At 59.2% G+C, this 20,476-nt stretch overlaps 2 protein-coding genes across 3 annotated transcripts; both read left to right on the forward strand.

Annotated features, from left to right (window-relative positions):
- The first annotated feature begins 730 nt into the window (after positions 1-730).
- HRURF (HR upstream open reading frame) lies at positions 731-1,037 on the forward strand. Its single transcript, XM_075555723.1, has one exon. It carries the CDS (start codon positions 837-839, stop codon positions 939-941), a length of 105 nt encoding a protein of 34 aa, XP_075411838.1. The 5' UTR covers positions 731-836; the 3' UTR covers positions 942-1,037.
- A 1,374-nt stretch (positions 1,038-2,411) lies between these two features.
- On the forward strand, positions 2,412-17,610 carry HR (HR lysine demethylase and nuclear receptor corepressor). 2 transcript variants are annotated; one of them, XM_075555725.1, is made up of 18 exons: positions 2,412-3,042; positions 3,714-4,503; positions 5,847-5,997; positions 6,075-6,262; positions 7,597-7,761; positions 8,912-9,001; positions 9,178-9,293; positions 11,124-11,205; positions 11,593-11,756; positions 11,859-12,080; positions 12,285-12,450; positions 12,640-12,709; positions 12,892-13,022; positions 13,157-13,276; positions 13,353-13,468; positions 16,000-16,164; positions 16,665-16,793; positions 16,991-17,610. In XM_075555725.1, exons 1-18 carry the CDS (start codon positions 2,431-2,433, stop codon positions 17,051-17,053), a joined length of 3,540 nt encoding a protein of 1,179 aa, XP_075411840.1. In that variant the 5' UTR covers positions 2,412-2,430; the 3' UTR covers positions 17,054-17,610. The 2 variants fall into 2 exon arrangements, with proteins under 2 accessions (XP_075411840.1, XP_075411841.1); XM_075555726.1 differs by lacking the exon at positions 16,000-16,164.
- The last annotated feature ends 2,866 nt before the right edge of the window (positions 17,611-20,476 follow it).

Consider the following 20,476-nt stretch of genomic DNA (forward strand, 5'->3'; position numbering starts at 1 on the left):
CCGGGTGTGCCAGCGCTGGAGAGGACCAGGAGCAAGTGGTCCAGCAGGCATGGGGCCGGGCTGGCGTCGGTCAGGGTGCCCATCACTGACCCGTGAGAACCCAACTACCCCTGCCAGCTCTGGCACGGCCCCCTCCCAGGCGGCCCCGCCCCAGCACCCCGGGGGGCACCACGCCCCACGGTGGCCTGGTCCGGCCCCTCCCGCCCTTTGCTCCAGTTCCCGGGCTTGGCACCTATAGTGGGGGTGCTGCCCGCCTGCCAGGCTCCGGGGCCGGGCCCACGGGAGGGTGGGGCGGCTGGGAAGCTGGCACGCTGCCCCGGGGGAGCCTCTCTCGGCAGGCGCCCGGGTGCCGCGGGGGGGAGGGGGGAACAAAGGGCTCATTCTCCCGGTGCGCAGCCGGTGGCATCGCCGGGGCGTTGGCGGAAGCCCCCGGGGCAGGGGAGGGGGCAGGCCCAGGCGGGGCCGCCGAATCACGGGCTCCTGTTTCCCGCAGGGTGTTGGAGGAGGAAACCGGCGGAGCAGCTTCCCCACTCCTCAGTTGCGCGTCTGGCGATGGCGATCAGAGGTCCTGCTGCGCACTCCGCCGCGCTCTCCCTTCATTAGCCGTGCCGCGCCGTGCTGCGCCCTCGCTGGTGCCTCTCTCCCGGGTCCCGGGATCGGCCTCCCCTCCAGGCACTACCCCCTCCCCCTGCCCCTCGGCCTCCTCCCCGACTCGGCCACCTCCGACCCGGGGCGCGTGTTCCCCCCGGCCCGGCTCCCGCTCTCCCTCCGGGGGCACCCGCTCCCTCGCCCCGGCCCGGCCCTCCCCGCGGCGCAGCACGGAGTCTCGGCGTCCCATGGCGCAACCCACGGCCTCGGCCCAGAAGCTGGTGCGGCCGATCCGTGCCGTGTGCCGCATCCTGCAGATCCCGGAGTCCGACCCCTCCAACCTGCGATCCTAGAGCGCCCCGGCCGCCCCGGGGGAAGGAGAGCCTAGGAGCGCTAAGCTCAGGAAGCAGGAGCAGGCGCTTTGGCCCGCCGGCCGCGAGGCCCCGGAGCCGGCCCATGGGGAGCGAGCGCCCGGCGCCGGCCAGGACGCCCGCCGCCGCCGCCCGCGCTGCGCCCGGCGCGTGAAGCCCAGGTACGCGTCGGGAGAGGGAACCCGGGGATCGCCTTCTGGGGAGATGCCGAGCGCGGACCGAGCCCGAGACCGAGCCTGAGACCGAGCCCGAGCTGGAGCCGTGACCGGCGCTAAGTTCCCCGTCCGTGCCCCTCTGGGCTGGGCCCGTACATCTGAAAGTTCGGATGCCCGACGGGGTGGGCTGCGTCGGAACGGTGGTCCCAGGAAAAGTAGGCGCCCGCTGCCGCGACTTCCGGGCCTTTCTCCTCTGAGCTTCAGACTGCGCGGCGGGTGGCTGGCCCCGGGGGGTCTCAGGGCGAGAGCGCTGCCGCTCGGGTGCCATCTGTCACCCTGGTCCCTCTCGCACGGACGTTTAATTTTCCCTCTCTTGCCTCTCGCTGGGGCCCAGCCCGCTTTCCCCGCCTCTTTCCCTCCTCGGCCGGCCTGCAGTCAGCAGTAGCGGCTGGCAGCTCTGGCACTGCCTTCTGGGTTAGGGCAACTTGACCCATTTCAGCTGAAGCCTCTTAATCCCCCTCGCCTAGGCTGGCTCACTCCTCCCGGGACCAGCTTTGGAGAGCTCAGCCTCTTTCTTAGCAGTTGCCCTAAGCTTCTGCCTCAGAAGCCAAGAAACCCTAGGACGCTGCGGGGTGCCCAGGTGTAGGAAGATCTCCTAGCCAACAGTGGCACCCCTCCCCAGTGTCTCCCATCTGCCTGGCCTGTGTTGCCCACCTCTATGAGCCTAGTTGGGGCTGGAGGGTGGGGGGTGGGCAAGCACCCCCCCCTCAACCAGCCCAAGTGTGGGAAGAAGCCTCTATGCCTGTGTCCAAGCCCCGTTTTTATACAAGGGGACACGAAGACCCAGAAAAGGGACCGGACTTGCTCAAAGGCACACAGCCAGTCACACCACGATCCAGCCCTCTGGTCTTCCAGAGCTGAGCTAGCCTGCCCTTTGGCTTCTGGCTGCCTGTCCTTTCCCATGGCTTGCGACCAGCTTCCAGGCTCCGCAGGGACAGGACTATTATCCGAGATATGGCAGCCATTGTGGAGGGACTCGGGCCCGGTGGTGGACCGTCAAGTCTGAGGCATTTGAGGGACGCTGGGAACTTCCCAGCCAGGCAGGATCCTGAGAGTCACCTGCTCGGGTAGGCAGCATGGTGCCCACCTGTGGGCTGGTACTTGCTGTACTGGTTTGAGCTGCCTTGGTCCTGCCAGGGCGGTGCCCCCTCCGTGCGAGGTGGCGGAGCGCGTGGGGCCGGTGTCCACGGAGCTCATGCGTTGGTGGTTATGCTCCAGGGACCCCTCTGGGAGAGCCCCATGAGGACAGGAGAGTGATGGAGAGTACGCCCCGCTTCCTGAAGGACATCCCCGCTTGGCAGAAGACAGCCTCTGAGAACGGCATCGTGGGACAGGAGCTGGGTGGCCCACCGCAGGATAGCCTACGCCGTGGGGCACTGTGCCTGGAACAGCCTGCTCCCTTCTGGAGGGGCGTCCTAAGCACCCCAGACTCTTGGCTTCAACCTGGCTTCCCGCAGGGTCCCAAGGATGCGCTACCACTGGTGGAGGGCGAGGGCCCTGGGAATTCAGAGTGGAAGACCAGCTGGTTGGGAAGCAAGGAGGGGCTGCGTTGGAAGGAAGCAATGCTGGCGCACCCACTGGCCTTCTGTGCACCAGCATGCCCGCCTCACTACGGCCCCCTGATTACTGAGCATGGCGGGGGCCATCCCAAGAGTGACCCTGTGACTTTAAGACCCGTGCACTGCCCCTTCCTTCTGGAGACCAAGATCCTGGAGCGGGCTCCCTTCTGGGTACCCACCTGCTTGCCACCTTACCTAGTGTCCGGTCTACCCCAGGGACGTCCTGGTGATTGGCCCCTGGCCCCGTACCCTTGGGTGTACTCAGCGGGGCAGCCCAAAGTGCCCACTGCCTTCAGCCTGGGCAGCAAGGTGAGTGCTAGGACACACTGCTTGCCTGTGACTCGAGCCATGCAAGGCAGCTCAGGGGCCCCAGAGCAGGCCTGCCGGGCAGCACCACTCTGAGCTTCCAAGCAGAGGCCCAGTCAGATGGCACCTGCTAGCTCAGAACTGTCCCAGGCTCCAAGGTCAACCCCATGCAGGTTCTACTCCATCTCATTGGGCTTCCCCCAACCAGTGTGGCCCCACCCCCCATTTTAGACTAACCCCTATTCCCTGTAGTCCAAGGCCCTAGGAATGGGGCCTTAGGATGTGCAAACAGGGGCCTGTGCTTTGGGGACATCTCTCATAGGTGACCCCTCCTTCCAGGGATGAGATGCGAAAAGATTTAAAAACTGGCATGGCACATGGTTTCAAGGCATCAGAAGGAATTCTGAATGCCCTTTGATTGTGCTAAGCAAGCTAGATTGCATGGAGGTCTGACTGAGGCTTTCTGGGGAAGGGTCTAGGGAGAGATAGATAGGGCAGTGGGGGAGGCTCTCAGGGGACCCAGAGAGATGCTGTAAATCAGCCATCATCCCAGTTCTGCACTTTGCAGCCCTTACGGTCACCCAGGGCACACCTGCTGGGGGTCAGTTCTGCCCATCCTTTTCAGCACTGGGAACCAAAGCCAGCACCGGCTGATCCTTTCCTCCTCCCTTTAGGGCTTTTACCACAAGGACCCGAGCATTCTGCGGCTGGCCAAGGAGCCAATGGCATCTGTGGAAGCTGGGCTGTTGGGCTTAGCCCCTGGTGGGCACCTCCAGAGAGCAGGGGAGGTAGAACGGCATGCACTCCTCCCAAGAGATGGAGAGACAGGAGGCAGCAGGCGTCCCAATCTCTGCCCGCTTTTCCTGGGGCCTGCAGACACTGCACCCCAGAGTCCCTGGCCCACTAGTCCCCCAGACCTGTTTCACACTCTTGGAAATGTCTGGGCTGTGCCAGGGAGTGGGAACCTTGGGTACCAGCTGGAACCAATAGCTGCATCAAGGTGCCCCTCTCCTGGGCCACCCACCACCAAGGTTGGCACTCGCTCCTCTCACCCACCCGAGAGTGATGGAGGACTCAGCCCTTGTGGGCAGTGCCAGGAGGGGCTGGAGCAGGATACCAGTGGGGCAAGCAAGTCCAGTGAGGAAGTGAACAAGGCCCCTGGTCCCAGGGCCTGCCCGCCCAACCATCACACCAAACTAAAGAAGACATGGCTCACAAGACACTCTGAGCAGTTTGGGTGCCCAGGTGGCTGTCCTGGGGAGGAGGAGAGCCCAGCTGGCCAACTCCGGGCCCTCAAGAGGGCAGGGAGCCCCGAGGTTCAGGGAGCAGTGGGCAGCCCTGCCCCCAAGCGTCCACCTGATCCTTTCCCAGGCAGCATGGGGCAGGGGGCCAAAGGTTGGCAGGACATGCTGAACTCATCAAAAGGGAACAAGGCCGAGGCAGAGCAGCATGATGACCAGAGAGGTAAGAGGGCGCATGAGGGGCTGCAGGGAGGCTCTGCCTGGGAAGGGCCAGCTGGTGCTGGGGCTTTGCAGGGGGTGGGAATCAGTAGATGTTTTATGAGTGGACCATGCCTGTTAGTCAGCTCTCCCAGCTGGGCTGTGATGGCCGTCTGGGAGGTTACCTCAGCATGTGCAGGCCAGCAGCCTGCTAGAACATGGCTCTGTCTTCATAAGATGTCTCCTTCCAAGCCATGGTGTGTTGGTGGCAGTGTAAAAGACACAGTTAAAAGCATGGACTCTGGAGTCAGCTTGCCTTTGTCGACCAGCAGCTGCCTGAGCAAGTACCTTCACCTCTTTGGAACTCCATTTCTTCAGCAATGTGATGGGACTCAAGAGGGTACCCACCTTATAAAGACTGCCGTACAGATGCACTGATAAAACCCACCGGAAAGGCTTTGAAGAACGCCTCACACCTTGGAAGTACTCAATAAATGTTAGCTGTCAAAGAATACTTGGGCCACAACCCCCACCTGCGTGTGGACTTCTTTCTCCAGCCTCTCTAAAGGACTCCTTGACCTGCCTCGGGAGCGGCTATCCTGTTGGCCAGTGATGTTGGGACCTCAATTTGGGCTCTGCCAGCGTTAGGGCCTTGGGCACGTGCTGGACCCCTTGCCGTGCGCTGCCCTTCCTGGAGGGTTAGCGTGGCTGGCCTACTGTTCTAAAGGACCTCTGTCTCTTCACCTTTTGGACTGCTAGGTCTGAAGCAGGAGCTTCCAGGGCCTCGCCCAAGTTCCCCCCGCAACCGCCGTTGGTGTGGATCTGCCCCCTGCCCTCCCAGACCCCCCCTTGCCTGGCCTGGGAAGTCGCTGGCCCCTTCGCCTTCTTGGGTTACTGCACCTGTGGCCTGTGTTGAAACTCTCCAGCCTTCTCACCTTCTGGCGCCCTCTGTCCACATTGGTTGATGTCCTCTCACTGTCGCACAGCCAACGGGATCTCTAAGTCCGGTGCTGGAGCCAGCCAGATGTTATACTCGACACAGACACAGGCTGAATCTCCCACAGAGGGCAGGGCGATTGCCCTCCTTGGCCCCCGCCTTGGGACAGCGCACCTGTCTCTGGGGCTCTTCAGTCCAGGCCAGGGGATTCGCAGACTCTCTGTTCAGCCTTTTAGGTTTTTGGTTTGTTGAATTTTCTAGTTGGCTGGTCCACTCTTGCTGGTTCTGAATCCAGCCTCATAGGCCTGCTGCTAGGCGCTGGGCACTCTGTGTGTGGAGAGAGGGTGGGTGCTAAAGAGAGGGCAAGTCAGGCAAAGGCCCAGGAACCCAGACCCCTGACAAGCTGTGCTGTCCTCCCACTCACCCCCCAGGACCTGGAGATGGCGCAGCCAGCCAACAGGACGAGGGGCTTCGGGACACACTTTGCCCAGCTCTCCCCCAAGGTGGCTCTCAGTGTCACAGCTGCACTCTGGCAGCTGGCGAGGGGAGAGAGTTGGCCTGCCACTCCCAACACACTCGGAGGTGAGCCCCTGGCCTCTGGGTGGCCCCAGCTTCCTCCCTGGAGGTGACCCTCTCACCTCTGCCTGCCCTCTCCCCAGATTGCCTCTTCCAGGGCAGCAGCGGCCAGAAGAAGACTCAACAGCCAGCTCCGAGGAGGGAGGAGCGTCCGACCCCGAGGCCCAGCTCACCATCAGCTTGGCCAAGCACCTGCTCCGCGGTTTGGGGGACCGACTGTGCCGCCTGCTGCGGAGGGAGCGGGAGGCCCTGGCCTGGGCACAGAGGGAAGGTGAGCAGGGCATTGGGGACCCCAAGAGTGGTCACTCATGTGCTTTCTTCTCCACGACCGTGGGATCTGTAGAGAGTGTGTGTGTGTGTGGGGGGGGGGGAATCTTCTCTGTGAGTCTTTTGCCCAAGCGACCAGGGTCTCCATTCCATCCCTCCACCTGTCCCACTTCGCCTTATTCCCAGCTGAGCCTGTAGTTAACATAGCGGATGAAGTTTCTGGCATGCGTGCGTGTGTAGGGGGTGTTGGGGAGGGATAAAACCTGGTCCAGTGCAGCTCGCTAAGCCTTGTGGCTTTGCTAGGAAATAAGACTGGCTGCCAAACTTCTGGAAGCACACTCAGAGGTGGGGGGCTTACTGGGGACTTGAGTGGCTGGGAAGACTGGGGTGGTCAGGAGCTGGTCCTGGGGCGGGGAGGTGGAGCTGGCAGACTTGGAGCTGCTCTTCGAGGCTGGTAGAGCATCGGGTACTCCTGGTTTCTCTGGCTTCAGCCCTTCTTTCTAGGACACTTCTGATCCTGGCTTTCTTTGGGTGGAGGGCCACAGTGGCTCCCTGGCCCCAGAAAGCCAGTCTCCTCACATTTCATCAGCAGCCCCCCCACACGTCATGCTCCTCCCTTGCACACACCCCAGATTCCAGGCACTCCACACCACGGTCCTTCCCGATCACCAAGCTTGTCTGTCCCCTCGGGCCTTGGCACTTGCCCATCCTCTTTCTGGAACGGCCTTCTCCTCCCTTGCTGCCTGGTGAACGACAGGCACACTTACTCATCGTTTGGGCTCCCCCCGCCCCCCGGAAGCCTCCCCCAGGGCTCCAGTCCTGGGCATGCTTTCTCAGCCTGGGGCCCTAACCACTGGCTTGTGAACTCTGAGGAGGCCAGGACCCAGGCCGTACCAGCGTGGGCTCTCCCACACCCAGCAAAGGATACAGCGACCTCCTCTACGGGGGTTTGTTGAATGAATCAGTGACGAGAGGTTCCCCCCCCCCCCCCCGTCCCCGGCTTAGCTTGAAACGTTGCTCTTAAAACCAACAGCCCTTTCCTTTGGGTGGAGAGCCTCTGAAGGTTTCTTCTTTTGAAAAGTCCCCTGCAGGGCATCCCACCCGAACACCGGTCCCACGGTTCCAGCACACAGGATTGGGCGAGAAGGGGATGAAGGATGGGTTGGCAGTAGTCTGGGTTCTGGGCCAATGGGAAGCCCCTGGGGATAAGTAAGGAGTGTCTGTGGGGGGCCTGCATGCCCTTGTCCTTGGGGAGTCCCTGAAGGGAAGCTGCCCCCTGCCTTTCTGCATCCTTGCTGGAGTGAGTCCTCTGACACTGTTCTCACCTGTGGTCTCCAGGCCAGCGGCCAACCGGGACAGACGATGACCCAGGTGGGGTGCGGAGCTGCAGCCGGTGCCACCATGGAATCTTCAACACCCACTGGCGATGTCCTCGCTGCAGCCATAGGCTGTGTGTCGCCTGCGGTCGCATGATGGGCGCTGGGAGGACCAGGGAGAAAGCGGGTAGGAAAGGAGCCAGAGTGGGGCTGCGGGCAGGGAAGGAAGTCCGTGCTGGGCTGGTCTAAGTTTGTAGCCATTTCTTGGCAGCCCCTTCTCCAGATTGTCTGCCTACCAGTCCGAGCCCCAGGCTCCGCCCACTGTTTAACCCTCCTTGGACATTCCAGGTGTAACCACCATTGAGTCGATTCCAACACAGAGCACCCCTGTGAGACACGGGCGTACTGCTTCTGTGGTTTCCAAGGCTGTAACTTTTTAAAAATCATTTTACTGGGTGCCTGTACAACTCATCACAGTCCATCCAGCCATTGTGTCAGGCACATTTGTCCATTTGTTGCCATCATCATTCTCAAATCATTTGCTTCTACTTGAGCCCTTGGTATCGGCTCCTCCCTTTTGCCCTCCCTCCAAGGCTGTAGCTCTTTACAGAGTAGAAAGCCCCATCTTTCTCCCGTGCCACGGCTGGTGGTTTCAAACTGCCAGCCTTGTGGTGAGCAGCGCAGTGGCTGACCGCTTCGCCCCCAGGGGCTCTTAAGCACCTTCGAGCCCACTTTCCCCTCTCCACAAACCAGAGGGACAAGCCTGTGTCCTTGCCCCCACACACAAGATGCCTCCCTCTGTGTCCAGCCCTCTCCTTTTTTAAACTTGACAACACAGTCAGGTGGGTATTGGTGCCTCTGTCTTACAGATTTAAAGTAAAACAAAATTCAGAGAGGTTAAGTGACTTGGCCAAGGTCACCCAGCTGCCAGGACTGAGAGGTGGGCCTTCTGAGGCGGCCCTGTTCTTTCCATGCTTCTTGGTTTCTCTCCCCCACCCCCGTTCAACTGGGTCACACAAGGGCTTGACATTTCTCGGTGTTCCTGCTGTCATAGACATGGCTTCCAAAGAATTTCAGGGTCAAATCTGGTTCGGAACGCTCTATTCTGTGTGGCCACCCTGGAGTCTGACGGTGCCTGTCAGCTAGCTTATTCAAGCTCTGCGCTGTGCAAGCTAACGAGTCTGGGGCGCTGTTCAACCAGCCTTCCCCCCAAAGCCCATCTCTGACAGCTCTTTGAGGCCCCTGGTTTAGACAGCATGTCCTTGACCTACTTCCCTGTACTTCACCTTGGTTACTTTGGTTTCCTGACCTGCAGCTTCTCTCTTCCCACCCCACAGGCTCTCAGGAGCCGTCCACTGAGGAGTGTGCCCAGGAGGCTGGGCACAGAGCCTGCTCCCTGATGCTGACCCAGTTTGTCTCGAGCCAAGGTGAGCCATCTTGGAGGGGTGTGGAGTGCAGTGGGCAGTTCCTGAGGGAGGCAAGCTTCCTATATTTGTGGACTTCATCCTGGGCCCAGCCCCCTCCCTGGTTAGGGGGACACAGCTGCCCAGGGTGGCTCCCAGGTCCACCTAGCACCAGATTCTGTCTTCCCCCCACCCCACAGCTTTGGCAGAACTGAGCACAGCGATGCATCAGGTGTGGGTCAAGTTTGACATCCGGGGGCACTGCCCCTGCCAAGCGGATGCCCGGGTGTGGGCCTCTGGAGATGGGAGCCAGCAGGTAAGAGCCACGTGAGAGACCGGTGATAGAGGTGTGCCTGGTGGTTCCCAGCACTGGATAGGGTAGCTATAGATTACTGACTTGTCAGGCTTTGGGCATTTTTCTTTTCAAAACAATTTTTTTTCATCTTAATTTCATTTAACAGTTTTATTAGCATTTATATCACATATCCTCCAATTCAATCGTTCAATCGTTTTGTGAAGTTGTTTTTTGGCATCTCTGTCACATAGCATACAATTTCATCATCCAACCTTACGGGGATGTGTGCATTCATCACCGCGATTAATGTCAGAGTGTACCGTCGCGTACTCCTGGTCGCTAGCTCCCTATGCCCCCGCCCTCCTGTGCCATGCTCGTATTCAGGTATGGTCTCCATAGATCTACCTATCCCAGACTTCATAGACAGAAAGTTGTATGAAACAAAACACAACCACACAAAATCACACAGAGCAAGCAAACTAACAAAAAGTCCCCAACAACGACTTGACCCAAACCTAGAAGAACCTCAAAGACAATGCAGAAAATATTAAAAGCTGAAACGACTTTCAAATGGATCCAAAGGGAGATGGAATGATAAGGTGTTACATTTTAACCTAATGACATCTGCCACAACCGACTTTTCGATGCTCTCAGATCGCGAGGCTGTTTACAGCATTTCCCTTTGTACCTTAAAAAAGACCTGTTTGGGGTGAAGGTGTACGCAGTCACTTGGATAGCATCCAGCAATTTCTACGCAGGTTGCTCAGGGACACTGGTTATGTTCGGCACCAAGTGTGAATGCTCTCGTTATTTTTGTTCTTGCTGCTCCATTTTGTGCATTTCTCTTCATGGGGGTGTAGAGGAGAGGGCTCCGAGAGTGGGTGAGGATGCGGGTCCCCTCCCCGCTGGGGTTAGGATCCACAGATGGGTGCTCCAGCGTGCCCCTCCCGGCTTCTCTTCACTGGGCGTAACTCCTCTCTCCCCGCTTGCCCACCAGCTCAGCGCTGGCCACATCAGGACAGGGTGTTCGTTGGGCCAGGCCAGGCCGCCTGCCCAGCATTCCCGAGCCTAACTCGGCGCGGGGCTCAGCATACATGTGTGAAATCCTCTTGGAGTACTCGTCTTACTACAAAACTTGTTCAGTCAAGAGAGAGACCTTTTATAGATGGCATTTTGTGTCATTCCCTTCATGTGTTGGGCTGCTAACCACAAGGTCGGCAGTTCGAAACCACCATCCATTCCATAGGAGAAAAATGAGGCTTTCGATGGCTGTCCATAGAGAGTTATAGTCCTAGAGACCCCTAGGGACTGTTCTCCTCTGTCCTATAAAGTCACTGTGAGTCAGAATCAACTCAATGGCAGTGAGTGGCTTGTTTGTTTTGGGTGTGTTTTTTTTGACCCATTATGGGAAATTTGGCAAATATAGACAAGTAGAAGGAACAGAATAACAAGACTTGTGATGCCACCAAGAAGACTGGTGACAGTGGGCTATGCACTGAGCTAATTGCAAGGTTCAAACCCACCGGTCACTCAGAGAGTGAAAGATGAGGGGCTCTCTGCTCCACGGACGATGTATAGTCCGGGAAACCCACAGGGGCAGCTCTACCCTGTCCCACAGGGTCCCTGAGAGTCGAATCTCCGATCGACAGCACTGGGTTTATGGTAGCATACACCGTACTGCGCTCAGAATTCCCCAAGCAACATCTCCCCACCCACCACGTGCTCTTGTCAACAGACCGCAGAGCTGTATAATTCTCCTTGTCCATACTGGTCAGTTGAGCTGAATTGAGTTGCTCTGGCCACTTTTAAGTCTCTGGTTGGATTGGGGGTGGTGGTGGGTGGGTTTTCCAGAAGGAGCCACCAGAGAAAACACCCCCGACTCCACAACCTTCCTGCAATGGGGACACCAGCAGGACCAAGGACATCAAGGAGGGTGAGCAGCCCCTGCACCTTGGAGGAGGGAGCGTGGGCCAGGGTTTGAAGCAAGAGAGGGGAATGGGTGGTAGCAGATGCCATGAGGTTCCCCACCTCCAGCCCAATGCCCTCAGTCATTTCTGTCACTACTCTTTAAGTCCTTCTACAATAATCTAAAGAAAATCTAAAATCAGCTCCACCCCAAGGCCCCCCTTCTGCATCTCACATTCTAGAGATGCTGGGCTGCCGCCAGGGAGCCAGTTGGGGGTTGGGGGCAGGCGGCGGGGGGTGATGGGGTATATCCAGAGGAGAGTGGACAGGTCAGTGCGGTGTGGCCAGGAGATGGGGATGGCAGATAGTGGGCTATAAGTGAAGTCTCTTCCCATTGCTCCCCCGCCGGCCACAGAGATCCCCGACTCCACTGAGACCCCAGCAGAGGACCGCACCAGCCGAGGCCCCCTGCCTTGTCCTTCTCTCTGCGAGCTACTAGCCTCCACTGCTGTCAAACTCTGCTTGGGACACGAGCGGATACACATGGCTTTTGCCCCCGTCACTCCGGCCCTGTCCAGCGTGAGCAGGGGCACCAAGGGAGGACTGGGAGCTGGGGACCAGAGGCTGCTGGCTTGGGTGAGTCCTGAGCCTCCCTGACCCCTTCCTCCCGCCCCCACACAGGATGACCGAATCACCAACATCCTAGACAGCATCATTGCACAGGTGGTGGAGCGGAAAATCCAGGAGAAGGCCTTGGGGCCCGGCCTGCGGGCTAAGCGCCTGGGCCTGCCCCTCTCACCCGTGCGACCCAGGCTGCCTCCCCCAGGGGCTTTGCTGTGGCTTCAGGAGCCCAGGCCTCCTGGAGGCTTCCGCATCTTCCAAGAGCACTGGAGGCAGGGCCAGGTAAGCTCATGGCTGCCCTTTCTCCCCAAGGCCCCCCAGGACCTTGGATCCTGGGCTTGAGCAGACCCTGTTGCTCTGAGAGAGCAGCAGGGGCTGGCCCATGTGCTGGGCTGTCTGCTTCCCTTTGCAGCAAGCCCAACCTAGCCCCGCAAGGCCCCCTCAACCCTCCATTCCATCCTCCTGACTCCCTGCTCCCCCTCACAGCCCGTGCTGGTGTCTGGGATCCAAAGGACACTGCGGGGCCACCTTTGGGGGATGGAAGCTCTGGAGGCACTCGGAGGACAGGTGCAGGTGCTGACGCCCCTCGGGCCTCCCCAGCCCACAAGCGTGGGCAGCACAGCCTTCTGGCAGGGCTTCTCCCGGCCTGAGAGTGAGTACCTCAAGGAGGGTCTAGGGGGAGCTGGATGCCTGCTCCCTGAGTGGCAGTGAGTCCCAGCGTGACCCTGGTGGTGGCCGGACCCAAGGCCTGGGGCCCACACAGGCCTCGTTTGTTGTTGGCATGGTGGCAGGGGCAAAGAGTTTCCTCCCTGGGCCAGTAGCCATGCTGTCTTCTCCCCAGTCCGCCTGAAGTCCGAGGAGGGCTCTCTCCTGCTGCTGCACCGAACTCTAGGGGTGGAGGACAGCGGCAGGTGGGTCTACGACTCCAGCATGCCCCACCCACTCCCTACCCGGCCTGCCCCACCCTCCTTTCTCAGTACCTCAGCTCTCCATAAGGGTGTGCTGGGGTCACCCACGTGGTGGGGGTGCTTCGTTGGAACGTCTGGTGCCTGGGTTGGGAACACTGGGTCTGACTCCACACCCACACACCTAGGGTAGAGGACCTGGCTGCCAGCCTACCGCTCCCTGAGTACTGTGCACACCACGGGAAGCTCAACCTGGCTTCCTACCTCCCGCCAGGCCCTGCCCTGCGGCAGCTAGAGCCCCGGCTCTGGGCAGCCTATGGTGAGTGCTTGGTACCAGGCCACCCACTGCTGTCCTGTACCTTCCTGCATGTGTCTCCTCTGGGGGCCCGAGGGGTGGGGTGGGTGGGGGCATCTGGGCCCCTTCTCCTGTCTCATTCTCCACCATCCGTCCAGGTGTGAGCCCACACCGTGGACACCTGGGGACCAAGAACCTGTCTGTGGAGGTGACTGACCTGGTCAGTCTCCTGGTACATGCGGAAACCCCACTGCCGGCTTGGCACCGGGTACAGAAAGGTAGGTGCCTGGCTGCAGACAAGGATGGGTGCCAGGGGCTGTGACCTGCTCCTGCTGAGCTTCCTTTCTCCCCTAGACCTCCTGTCCGGCCTGGACGGGGAAGGACTCTGGTCTCCGGGCAGCCAGGTCAGCGCCGTGTGGCACGTGTTCAGAGCACAGGACGCCCAGCGCATCCGCCGCTTTCTGCAGATGGTGAGGAGGGAGTTGGGGGCCCTCTCTCCTCTACCCCTGCCCCCCTGGGTCTCTGAGGCAGAGGCGCTCTCTGGATGAATGAGTGCTGCCCCAACCTGCTCCCTCGGGTCACTCCACACAGACAGGACAGAGAAGGCCCTTAGGGTCATTTGATGGGGTCCTGAGAAAGGGAGACAGCAGAGTCTGGACCGAAAGATGTCCTGGAAGCAATCCTGTTGCTTCTTGGGTGCCCACCACATGCTAGGTGTGTGCCAAGGTGCCCACCCTCTCATTGAGCTGTCACGGTGCCCTCTGAGGTGGGAGCAGCTAGCCCCAGGTTGCAGAAGAGAAGCTAGGCTCCATGGCAGCGCTGGGATTGTCTGTATCTGTGTTCCTGTCTGCCCCGCCTCCTTGGGGAGGCCGCTGGGTGGAGTCTGGGAGAAGGGATGAGCGGCCAGTGGGAGCTGCTGTCCTGTCTTGTCCCCTATCCACCGCGTACCTTTTGTGACAAAAGCTTCCGGAAGGAGGGGCTCTCTGGGGGCTGCAGGTCGGGGGGCTGGGGGAAGCAGCCTGGCAGGTGCAGGTAGAAGTGAAGCCTTCGCAAGGGTCTGGCGAAGGAGAAGGTGAGGAGGCCTGGTAAGAGGAGGCAAGAGGTAGGCAACTCCAGAAAGACTTAGTGGGGGGTGGGATTGGTGGGGCGGGTAAGAGGCTAGAATGAAGGTTAGGGCAGGCACTGGAGCTCTGAAGTCCAGCTGAGCCCTGAACCTGACTGTCCTGGGGAAAAGACTTCTACCAGCATCCACCCCTGCTGAGGCACACATGTGAGCCCATGCATGTATCCCCACACACGCACGCACATGTGCACGCCAGCGGTGGCTGCCATTACCTGCCTCCTGCCCCTAGGCACCCACATCTACAGACACATCTAGAGACACACACACCAGTAGATACACACACTGAGGGGACAGACAGAGCATGCCTTCATAAACAGATGGCCTGATCTAGTCTGGCTGTGACTGGCTGTGGTCGGAGGTGGCCCTGGAAGTCTTGTATGGTCAGAGCAGGTGACTCAAGGAGAAGGTCTAAGGACTCATTCTCACTGGGTGGGCCTGGGAACACTGCTCTAGCCCCAGTGGGGGGCGGGGCGCCCTGGAACCTCAGCAGGGGGAAAAGGGATCTGTCTGAGCACCAGGTTGGGGGTTGTCCTGGACTCCAGCCTGGTCCACGGGCCAGTTTCTCCCCCCAAGGCCCAGTCTCATACTCCTCAGCTCCGGGGCAATGACAGGTCCTGGCTGCAGGAGGCTGGTGGTCAGTTGGAGCACGATGCTGGTGTTCACCTGTGCAGATGGTCACGGAGCAGCTCTTCCTCCTCAGACCTTCATGAGTCCCTGCCTGCCAAGATCTCCCAGGTCTGGTTGGGCTGCTGAAGGCCCCTCATCCCTGTGCCTGCTCCAGGGGCCGCAGCCCAGACAGGCCTGCCTGTCCATCCACTTGGAATTGTCCTCCTGGGTGGCTTTGCCTTTGTTGGACTAAGATCTTAGAAGAACCTAATGAATACTCTGGATGGTCTCATCGCTCCCTATTCACCCACAACCCGGCACACCATTCTGCAAGTTCATAAGGACCCTGGACTAAGCGCTCCCAGTGGAGGCACTGACTGGGATCCTCCAGGCTGTTTGCCTGGGCTTTGGAGAAAGGTGTGCCATTGAGAGGGAACAGGGGGCCCAGCAACAGGGACACAGACGATTCGCAAGCATCTGAAAAGCAAACGAACGAAAACCAGTTGCCGTCCCATTGATCCTGAGCCACGGCAAGCCAGTGTGTCAGAGTCAGCCCGTGCACCCTCGGGCTCCTCGGCGGCTAATTTTCTGGAAGTCCATGTATCTTCCCAGGAGCCGTGTTGCTTAGCCACTTCATTAGTGTGTGAGTCATTTGCATTGCCCAGACAGGGACTCCATCAAAGGTAAGTAGTCCCAAGAAAAGCAGGGGTTTAGATCCTTCTGGCTCAGCACCTGGGAGCCCTGGTGGCATGGTGGTTACACAGTGGGTTGCTAACCATGAGGTCAGCAGTTTGAAACCGCCAGGTGCTCCACAGAAGAAAGACGGATGGGGCTTTCTACTTCCGTGAAGGGTTATAGTCATGGAGACCCATCGAAACCGTCCTGTCCTAGCCTATTGGCTCCCTATGAGTTAGAAGGGACTTGATGGCAGTGAGTTGGGAGTTTTGGGGGAGAGCTAAGGCGCTCTACACTCTGGTAAAGCGTTAGTCGGGAAACCCCTCAGGGGAAGTTCTATCTGGTTCCACAGGCTTGTCGCTACAAGTGAGAATGGACTCGGTGCTCTGAACCCTCAATCCTTCCCTCTCCCCAAGCTCCTCGCCAGATCTCGTCACTCCAGCACGAGCCGCCCCGGGCCCTCTCCCACATGCTCCCCAGACTCAGCCACGTCAGCTCTTTCCCATGCTCCTCTCTCCTGGGATGTCCATGCCCCTGTCCTCCCACAGCCTCGTCCTGCCTTCCCCCCCTTGCTCACCCACCTTTCTCTTCTTGTAGGTGTGCCCTGCTGGGGCAGGCACCCTGGAGCCCGGGGTCCCAGGCAGCTGCTACCTCGATGCAGGGCTGCGGAGGCGCCTGCGGGAGGAGTGGGGCGTGAGCTGCTGGACCCTACTGCAGGCCCCCGGGGAGGCTGTGCTGGTGCCTGCAGGGGCACCCCACCAGGTGCTTCCCCAGGGGATGGGGTTTTGTGGGGAGGTCAGAACAACAGAGACACCACAGACAGACCCTGCATTCCAACGGCTTCCTCCAGCCCCGCTGGATCCTCCAGTGAGCACCTCCACGCTCCCAGCCAGCCAGGGGCAGGGCGCTGGACTGCTCTTCCACGAGATAGAAGAGCGGCACAGTGTCTGCTGGAGCCAAGGAGCCAAACTGGGAGCCCAGCGAGCAAGCGAGCTGTGTCTCGTCCTGGCCCCTCCGCGTGCTGAGGTGTCCATGTCCCCAGATGCCTCCTGCCTGTGCCCGACTGGGCGTCCTTAGCCCAACTTTGGCCACACCCTTCGGGGGGTGCCTGTAACTGTATCTAGGGGCCTCTGCTCTCCGAGACCTGGGTGGCTGGGGCTGGGGGGTCTTGTAGGAATTAGGCCTCAGGCACAGAGGACAGGGAGAGGATCTGTGACCCCGAGCCCTGATGACCTTCACACGTTCACATCCTCCCGGCACAGGTGCAAGGCTTGGCCAGTATGGTCAGTGTCACTCAGCACTTCCTATCCCCTGAGACATCAGCACTCTCGGCTCAGCTCTGCCACCAGGGACCCAGCCTGCCCGCTGACCGCCGCCTGCTTTGTGCACAGGTGAGGGTCACCCTGGCCAGAGGGCAGGTGGCCTGCCAGGGTCTGCATTTCCGGGGATGTGGCCGCTCCAGCAAGGTGCGGAGACAGCAGCTGGCTGGGCGGAGGAAGGGCATTCTTCTGAGTGGGAGAGGGGAGGGCACCACACCCCAGGGCCAGGCCCAGGAATGTGACTGAACCCTCCTTGTCCTCTCTTCTAGATGGACTGGGCTGTGTTCCAAGCAGTGAAGGTGGCCGTAGGAACATTGCAAGAGGCTAAATAGGGGGGCCCCAGGCAAGGGTGGGGAACCAACTGGTATACCAAGTGCTCAGCCAGGCACAGCTTCGGCAAGGAGGGGTGCTTGGGGATTTGGGGGCTTTGGGCCAATCCCACAAGCACCACTCTGGGCACAAATAGGACACCCCTTTCTGTACCCCTTCCTGGGCACTAAAGCCAACAACTGTAGTGCCACCAAGCTCCACCTGTCCTTCCTGAGGCTGGGACCTGCTTATCCCCTATCCTCCACCGGCCCGGGCCCCTACCTTAACCCAGGGGAACACCGCCCTTCCCCGAGGGACCTTGGGGATCATTCTGGCTTTAGCAAACCTCTTTCCTCTGCGTCACCTCCTGCTCCCACCTGTGCCCTGAGCACTGCATTCCCACGTTCGTCCCTACTGGGTTCCCGGGAAGCCTTCTGCCCTGCTGCCATTGCTGGTTGAGGGGCCTTTGAATCTGCCCTCTCACCAGAGAGCTGAGAAGCTGGTGGGGGCGGAGGGTCAGTGGCTGCCCAGGCTTGGTTGGAGGGAGTGATTTGGGCTTGCTCCCCACCCCCCTCCAGATTTCCATTAAAGTCTGTTTGTGACTGCTGCCAGGGCGACTGCTGATGCAGATCACGGGCTCAGGGGAGGGGATTGGGCATGGGAATCTTCTCTGGAAGAGGGGCAAATGGGACTGGGCTGGGACCTGAGTACTAGCCCCTAATGCCTCTATCTTCTGGTTTTCTCCGGGGGGTGGGGGTGGGGGGCGGAATCTGTGGAGATTGAGCTGCTATGGGGCTGACCCCCACCAAAGATGGGCTCATGACAGCCCCAACCACCTTGAGGCAGAACCTGGGTGGGGAGGGGGGAGCGGCTCTCCAACACTGCTTCCCTGTGTTGCCCTGGCTTTCGGAGATCCTGGAGTCCCAAGCCCGGCTGTGAACCTCAGGCCGGCCATCTCTCCAGTCGGATCCAATCTGGACATCCACGTGTGGGGCCGTGGGAAACCAACCCAGGGTGCCTCAGAGAGCGGACTGCCTCCCCTGCACCCCTCCCACCGCCGCCCCTTCCCTTGTCCATCTCAGCCCAGACATGCGTCATCTGTTGTCATACCTAATTGTTTCTGCTGTGGTTTGGGGATTTTTTTTATTAAATAAATTTTTTTAATTTTACATGTTAATATACTTTCAAAAATTTTAGAAAATAAGAAAAAGTCACTGGTAAGCCCATCCTTCCCCTTATGCCCCCTACACACACACACACACACACACACACACACACACGCACACACACCAGGAGTGTTTTGGTGTGCTCCCTCCCAGGGTTTCCACCAAGAATGGTTTACACACGGGTGAACTGCTGGGTTCTGCACTTAGTGTCTGTCCGCCGCCAACCCGTGTTATCAGTGTGTCACTACTTCGCCTTCCTTTGAAGTGGCTGCGGCTGGACCTCCACACAGCGGCTTTGCATTGCTTTAGAGTGCTCCCCACCCCCACCCTTTAAAAGCTGTCATTTGTGTTCACAAAGTTTGGTTATTCCCCCCCCCCAAAGGAATAAATAGAAAAGTCCTATGCTCTGCCAGGCGCTGCACTGGGTGGTCTCATGGAATCCCTGACCACTATTGTGAGGTCGATACTATTTGTTTCCATTTTACAGGCGAGGAAGGGTTAAAAAGTTACCCAAGGTCACCCAGCTGTCTTAGTGGTGCAACTGGGATTTGAACCAAATTTTCTGACTCAAGCCACCTTGTTTGCATTAGTCTTAGCTTTTAATGGAGCTTGAAGATGAGCTTGCCCTCCTCTGCCCTCCTTCCAGTGTTCTGCACTTGATGACTGAACTTGCTCCAAGTAGCACTGCATGACCTGTCCCACTTCCATCGCGCCTGATGCAGCCCCGCCCTGCTGTCACCCCTGAGCCCAAGGCGATGCAGAGATGGTGCTCTTCTGAACTTTTTCTATTAGGGGAAGGGACCGATGGGTTACCAGATCACCCGAATCTGCAAGCCACCTCCCTGCATCATGGGACACACCCTGTAAGCAGGTGAATCCGTGCCCATCAACCCCAGAACTAGCCCTGGCGATGAACCTGGTCCAGGTGGGCACTTGGTGGCAACGTTTCTCCCGGAAGCTCAGTTGCCTGGCCCCAGCCTAGATTTACCCTTTGGGCCCCTGCTTCTCTCTCCCAGCCTTTCCTGGCATCCCCCATGGTCCAGCTCTGTTTCCAGCCCCTCTCAATGGCCTGGTCTCAAACGTGCAACCTTCCGAGCCGGATGTGAACTCGATGCATGCGTACCCACTCGAATCCAATACTTCATTACTTCTTGTAAATTGCTTAGGCTTTTTATTTTGAAAGAATTTTAGACTTACCAAAGAGTTACAAGATAGTACAGAAAGTCTCCAATGGCCTTTTTGACCCAGCTTCCCTAAGGCGAACATCTTACAGGACCCTCCTCCATTTATCAAAATGAAGAAGTCAACACGGACACATTGTGCACTAAGCAGAAGGCTTTCCACAATGCCCCCTTTCTGCCCCAGGCTCCGGGAGTGCCCTGTGTGCACAGGTGTGTGAGACTAGAGGGTAGGCAGTTCCTCCAAAAGCTACTCAGCAAGCTAGTGGCATAGCCCAGCCTGAGGTGGCCCTGCTCGCCTCTCCCACTTGGTTAGGCCACCAGCAGGGAGGGTTGAGGTCGCAGCCCTTGTCTCATGCTGCCTGCCACAGGCCTTCCTGCCCACACATTTGTGCACACGCACACATGCAGGTGTGCACCTTGAAATAGCTGGTCCAGGCTTCTCTCCTGCAAGAAGCTGGGACCAGTCAGACTGTTCTTGTCTGCGGCACTGGGTAGTCCTTGTGTGCTACACAGCCAGTGTTCTCCCCTTGCTGGGATCGGCGGGCCAGATCTCAGAGCCCTTGCATTGGTGGGGGTCCCAGAGCCCTTGAATTGATGGGGGTCCCAGGGCACTAACCTCAAGGGCTGGGTCTCTTGGGCTCCTTGCTGCCTCAGCCTGCGTGTCCTCCTGCCACAGCCCCTCACCCTCCTCAGCATGCCCTCTCCCTGCCTCAATGGCCCCGTGAGCCTTGAGGAGGGTCTCTATTGTCTCCTTTGACATTTGGGAGGAGGAGGCTGGACACAGCCACTCCACGGGCTTACAGGGGCCTCTGCACACGCATTCCACTGTGTCACGTGCCCTGACCGCAGGCTGATTAGGCTCTCTGGATGGAAGAGGAACCCTTCTCCTTGGCACTAACGGGGAAGTGGAGCCGTGGTTTGTTGTAGGCTTTGCTCTTCCAGGCGGTTAGACTGTCTGGTGTTTCTCTGAGGCCGCCTTTGTGGCTCTCCGAGCCTTGCCCAGACATGACCTCACCCTCTCTCAAATCATCCCTGGGAGGCAGGAAGGAGTCTGGGACCAACATTGTCCCCACTTTACAGATGGGAAAACCAAGGGATG

Source organism: Tenrec ecaudatus, chromosome 8, assembly GCF_050624435.1.
Source record: "Tenrec ecaudatus isolate mTenEca1 chromosome 8, mTenEca1.hap1, whole genome shotgun sequence".
Lineage (NCBI taxonomy): Eukaryota > Metazoa > Chordata > Mammalia > Afrosoricida > Tenrecidae > Tenrec > Tenrec ecaudatus.

Excerpts from the sequence above, each read along its gene's own strand:
- HRURF (XM_075555723.1), top strand. The coding sequence starts at position 837 with ATGGCGCAACCCACGGCCTCGGCCCAGAAGCTGGTGCGGCCGATCCGT.
- HR (XM_075555725.1), top strand. The coding sequence starts at position 2,431 with ATGGAGAGTACGCCCCGCTTCCTGAAGGACATCCCCGCTTGGCAGAAG. Across the intron at positions 7,762-8,911 it reads GAGGACCAGGGAGAAAGCGG|GCTCTCAGGAGCCGTCCACT; the intron begins GTAGGAAAGGAG and ends CCCACCCCACAG. Across the intron at positions 11,757-11,858 it reads TCACTCCGGCCCTGTCCAGC|GATGACCGAATCACCAACAT; the intron begins GTGAGCAGGGGC and ends GCCCCCACACAG.